Source organism: Tupaia chinensis, unplaced genomic scaffold, assembly GCF_000334495.1.
Source record: "Tupaia chinensis unplaced genomic scaffold, TupChi_1.0 Scaffold000333_1, whole genome shotgun sequence".
Lineage (NCBI taxonomy): Eukaryota > Metazoa > Chordata > Mammalia > Scandentia > Tupaiidae > Tupaia > Tupaia belangeri.
In genome coordinates, this window is record NW_006159827.1 from 1,127,869 (window position 1) to 1,133,804 (window position 5,936).

The window sequence follows — 5,936 nt, forward strand, 5'->3', positions numbered from 1 at the left end:
GGATCTACCACGTGGCAATTCAGCCTCCTGCCTTCCAAAGCGCCGGGGGGCGGGGGGGGTTGATCTAGGGGGCCCCATGCCTTTCACTCACAGCTCCCTTGGGGAGGCTGGGATACGTGGAAGGAGACTGCGTGGTATAAGTGTCCTACCCACGGTGTGAAGGGGGCTCCGGCTCGGCCCGGGAAGGCAGTAAGGTCTGGCTGGGATGTCACCCAGTGCTGCCCGTGGGGACCACCAGCCAGCCCCGACCTCCCTGTGAGACAGGAGAGCCCAGAGCCTCCGTCAGGGTGGAGTGGGGTGCTGCAGCAGGGCCTGATGCCTCCCGGGTCCTCCCTGTCCGGCCTCCCAGTTCAACACCCCCTTTGACGTTGGAATCAAGCTCTCGGGCGCTCAGTTCCAGCAGCACGGCCAGGCCCTGGGCAAGTTCCTGCAGGACATCCTCTGGGAAGAGGCTGAAGGTAAGTCCCCGCCGGGGTCAGGCAGCCGCGGTTTCCACCAAGTCCCAGAGGGGGACCCACATGTGGGTAACACAAAGCCTCCTCCCCAACACCTGACTCTCAGTTTTAAGTTTTTTGCCATAGGGCATGTGTGCTTACCAGAGACAGAGAGACAAAGGGAAAGTGAGAAATCTTCCCCGGGGTGGGGAAGGCCACGCTGCAATCTCTTCTCCATTCTCCCTGAGATTTTAGGCATGCACAAATACCGAGTGTGAGTTTCATTTTTTTTAATATATCTTTTTCTTTAATTTTATTTAACTATTTATTTATTTATTTTAAGTTGAACAGAGAGGGACATAGAGAGAGGGAAGGAGAGAGAAAGTGAGAAAGCAAGCCACCAGGTCTAGGACTTGAACCACGGTCAGTCACGTGGGAGTCCAGTGCCCTTAACCACCACGCCGCCATGCCACCTGCTGCCCCCCCCCCCAGTGTGAGTTTCATGACACCAGGTCCAGGACTTGAACCGTGGTCCGTCATGTGGGAGTCCAGCCATTCAACCGCCACGCCACCTGCTGGCCCCGACCCCTACCTCTCAAAAAGAGCTTCTACTTCCTCTCCCCCGAATGCCTGCAGGGGAGTGGCTGGGCTGGCATTCCAGGGTGGCTCAGGGGGGCTGAGCAGAGTCTGCAGACTGGAGCACTGTGCTCCAGGCACGCGTCCGTTACCTAGCCTGGCCGGCTGAACCTGCACTTCTCACGCGTACAATGGAGCGGGACGCTCGGGGAGCGGGAGATGACTGTGGCTGGCTCAGTCGGCGGAGGGCGGAGCGGTGCTCAGGCAGCGGGGTCCTACGCAGCTGTGTTGTCGAGTCCCTGACCCGGAGCCTGAGAAACACGCCAGGAGCATGTGTGCCCAAAATCTCAAAAGGGTGACGTGGAGGGAACCAGCAGTTAGCGTAATGGCTATGTCGCTGGACTCCCACGTAGTTGACCGCGGTTCGAGTCCCAGACCCGGTGGCTTAAACTCACGCCAGGCGCGTGTGCGTGCGTGCCCAAGATCCTGAGAGGAGAATGGAGGAGAAGGGATTGCGGCGTGCCCATCCCCCTGGGGGGTGATTTCTCGCTTTCTGTCTCTCTGTCTCTCTCTGTCTGTCTGGCGAGCGCACGCGCCCTGTAGCGAAAACCTCTCCAAAAAAAAAAAAAAAAAAGGGGGACGTGGAGGAGGGACTGGGGCGTGGCCATCCCCACAGGGGGTGCTTTCTCACTTCCTCCCTCTAGCCGGCACTCACACCCTCTAGCAAATTTTTAAAAACTTATTTTAGCAGGGGTGACAAGTGACATGGTGGTTGAGGTGCTGGACTCCTATACGGCTGACCGCTGTTCAAGTCCTGGACCTGGTAGCTTGCTTTGTCACTCCCCACCACTCTCTGGTCAAATTAACAAAATCATCATGATAAATCATCTTTTTACATTTTAATTTAAATAATTCATTTGAGTGTTAAAGCACCTTTATTACATAATTTTACTTCAAACAATGGAATCTATGCCAAATTATATTAAGAATAGGTTCCATAGACAGTTAAATACAGGTTTTTTGGTTACAATTTATTTATTTATTTATTTATTTGGAGAGGTTTTTGCTGTAGGGCGTGTGCGCTCGCCACAAAGACACAGAGACAGACAGAGAGACAGAGAGAGAGAGAGAAATCACCCCCCAGGGGGGATAGCCACCGCAATCCCTTCTCCTCCATTCTCCTCTCGGGATCTTGGGCACGCACGCACACGCACCCAGCATGAGTTTAAGCCACCGGATCTGGGACTCGAACCTTAGTCAGCTACATGAGAGTCCAGCAATATAGTCATTACACCAACTGCTAGCCCCACTTTTTTAAAAACAAACAAACAACAACAACAAACAAGGATCCGACGATTCCTGACTGAGGAGGCCGCAGGTGCTACCACCCGCAAAGGCTTTCCTCGCCAGCACGGCCACACCCTCCAAGGGGCCGTGCGGGGTGGCAGGAGTGGTCCTCTGCAGGTAGGCTATGAGGTGACTTGCCCACGGCCACACAGTGCCCCCCTCAAACGCCACCCTGCAGTCAGTGCACCCCGCGCACTGCAACAAGCCACCTCGTGTCATCGCTGTGGAAGAGAAGCCTTTTTTAAGGCAGTGCAGGACGGTGGACCCCAAATTTTGCCAGGATTTCTTCTTCTATAGATGCCGCTGCCGACAACTGACGCCCACCCAGGAGACTGGCCCCCTCTCCACCCGCCTCCGCAGCGAGCAGCTACCAGACAGCCACGTGCCGGCCGGCTATGGGGCTGCCGTACCAGGGGGGCCGAATAAACCTCCGAGCTGCAAGCCCAATGCTCCCGGGAATTTCTTTCACCCAAGAGGGAAAACACTCACACTTTACCTTTTAAAAAATGAACTAAAAAAAAATAATAAAGCCATTTGCAGTCTGTGGTCAACAGTAAGAGAGAAAGCCAGGGAGCAGGCAGGCGTGTGTGCTCGAAAAGCAAACGCAGCACCGCGTGAGCAGAGAGACTCCGGGGGGCCGCGGCAGGCTTCTCTTAGGGCTCGTCTTGAGAGAGAGGAGAGGGAGGGGGAGGGGGAGAGAGCCCTAATAGGTTCTTATCACATGGCGACCACCGCCCACCCACCCACCCAGCCCTGCCCTCCCGCCTATGCCACCACTGGGCCAGGTTTCTTTCTTTTTTTCACTTTTTAAAGAGTTACTTTCTTTAATGTTATTCATTGTCATTATTTTCTTTTTTAGAGGTTGACCAGAGAGAGAGAGAGAACATGAGAAAAAGCAAGCTGCCAGGTCCGGGACTCAAACCGCAGTCAGTCATATGGGAGTCCAGCCCCTTTAACCACACCACCTGCCGGCTACCTGGGCCGGGTTTCCTGAGGCGGCGGCAGAAGTGGAGGAGGAGAGAGAGGGAGGAGGCGGTAGACAGACGGTTCTTTTGACGGGCAGAGCTCCGGAGTGTGTCGGAGCGGCCCCAGGGGCTCAGCGACTACAAGCAGGGGTGGCACCGTGGGAGCCAGCGTCCACTCGCGCTCAGCCCACGGATGAGTGAAGTTGGGGAGTGAAAGGCAGAAGGGTGGATCCACAGACACACACAAGCAGGGGTGGCCGCGAGACAGGGTGTGATGGCTACACCCTCCTTCCTGCCCGCCACTGCAAAGGCCTAGCAGAGCCAAGGTCTCGTGCAGGCCAGGCTGCCGGGCCCGGCTGTGAGCGGACACCGCGCAGGCACCCCGAACACGGCGGCCGAGATGAGCCCTGCTGTGACAGGTAGGCAGACACTATGATAGGGAGTCCCAATGTGACACACCCGTCACTGTCACCAGGGACAGCAGCTAGACCCCTGGCACAGAGCAGAGAGGTCGCCCGCCTTTTAAGTTGCTCGGGTTGTCACTAAAGGACCTGGAGCCGGTCACCCTCCGCCCCCGCCCCTCCGCCCTTCCACACGTGCACACGGGCATTCTTTCCAGGATGCGTGCTCAAATACGCCACCTCCCGGATGTGACAACGGAGTGGCCCAGGCAAAGCTGTCCCTGTGCGCGTGCTCACACCTTCGAAGTCCACGCTGGGTATGTGTATGACTTCCCCAACTGGGTAATTTGATTCCCTTAAAAGCTCACGAAGGAGGTGTGGTGGTGTGGTGATTAAAGGCACTGGACTCCCACATGGCCGGCCACGGTTCAAGTCCCAGACCTGGCAGCTTGCTTTCTCACTTTCTCTCTCCTTCCCTCCCACTCTGGCCAAATTGAAAAAAAAAAAAAAAAAACTCACAAGACAAACAGATACAGTGACAGACCACTCCCGCTCAATACTCATGACATGATCCTTCAATAAAAGTAACACCCAACCCCATCCGGGTGCAGCTGTCCTGACAGCTGCCCACCCCAACACCTTTCCAGTATGGGGTATACTTTTCCATTAAAAACTTCACTTTTCTATTAGAAACTTCTGTTTTCATACTCTCCCCATGGTTAGGACTTTGTGTCTCAGGCAGGTCTCTAACCATAGAAAGCTGGACCCAAAGACCCACGTATCTCGTCACAACACTCCCGAGCTCCCATCCGGTAACAGCCCCGTAAGTGCCACAGCTTCAGTCGGGCGAGTTCCCAGACACGGCCTTCCTGGGAGGAACGGCATGAGTCACGCACACCTTGGTGTGACTGAGGTCTGGTGACAACAGATGGGCCACCTCACTGAGGGGAAGGGTGCCCAAAGACGAGCACTGCCCAGAAATGTGCAGGAAGCCCTCTGCGGAGACACAGGCAGGGCACCGACCACGCTGGAAAACCCCTACCACGGTGCCACGTGGCTTTGCCAGGAACACGCTGGCCACTGGGCACTCGAGGCACTAACCACTGATCGCACTCGGTGAACGGCAGAAACCCAACTGCCATCCGTCCCCCACTGAGGAGCCGTGTGGTCCAGGACTGTCACCGCCATTTGGGACTTCGTAGAAAGGCACAAGCGGGGGCTCCCAGCCCTACTGTGTCACCAGCTGCATGTTAGCAGATGCCCAGGCTGTCAATAGGCTTCCGTGGAATGTCAGAGGCCACTGGGTCCCTTCAGGCAGCACAGCCCACTGCAGAGCCCAGCAGCCCCCAGCCTGGGAACACACTCAACACACGTGTTTCTTTTTCTTTCTTTTCTTTTTTTTAAAGAGAGGTTTTTGTTAAAGGGTGTGTGCCCTCGCCAGAAAGAGAGACAGAGAGACATAAAACAAGAAATCAAAAAAAATTCAAAATAAATAAATAAATAAATAAAAAATAAAAAATAAGAAAACCAAGAAATCACCCCCCAGGGGGGATGGTCACGCCGCAATCCCTTCTCCTCCATTCTCCTCTCGGGATCTTGGGCACGCACGCACACGCGCCCGGCGTGAGTTTAAGCCACCGGGTCCAGAACTCAAACCACAGTCAACCACATAAGAGTCCAGCGACAGCCATTACGCTAACTGCTGGTCCCAACACATGTGTTTCTTAAGGACACGCAGACCTGGGGGGCGGGGCTCAACAAGGCTGGAGGGAGCACCTGGAGAAAGTGTTCTGCTTCCTCCCTCCCTGGGCCCCGCTTGCTCTAGGCCCAGCTCTTGTATCAAGTCGGTGTCCCCCCTTGGCAGACGACACACAGACACACACGCCCTGATCTCTATGACGACACCGAGAACTCGCCTGTGTGACGACACGATACTAGTTCAGTTCCTCGCTCCCAAAGGAACGTGCCTGCACGCAAAGTTTCCGTGAGAGGAAAGTCAGGGGCTGCAGAGCGGGTGAGGTGGAGGGCGACGGAGGGAGAAAGGACGTTCAGGTGGAGGGAAACGATCACCCTCAGCCTCCAGAGAGCCAGCCCTGTCCCCCAGCACCTGGCAGTGAAGCAACAATCCACCCGCTTGTCCTGGAACCTACCCACAGCTCAGCTCTGCCACCAGGTAGGGGTGCGACCCCGGTCACTGATAACCACACCCACGG

At 55.7% G+C, this 5,936-nt stretch overlaps 1 protein-coding gene across 1 annotated transcript in view; it reads left to right on the forward strand.

Moving 5' to 3' along the window:
* Window positions 1-3,045, forward strand: part of GHRL (ghrelin and obestatin prepropeptide) — a 7,007-nt gene extending 3,962 nt beyond the window's left edge. Inside the window, exons 3-4 of the mRNA XM_027773236.1 lie at window positions 350-458; window positions 2,655-3,045. Of these exons, the coding sequence (XP_027629037.1) occupies window positions 350-458; window positions 2,655-2,674 (129 nt within the window). The 3' untranslated portion in view covers window positions 2,675-3,045. The remainder of the gene's footprint in view (window positions 1-349; window positions 459-2,654) is intronic.
* The last annotated feature ends 2,891 nt before the right edge of the window (window positions 3,046-5,936 follow it).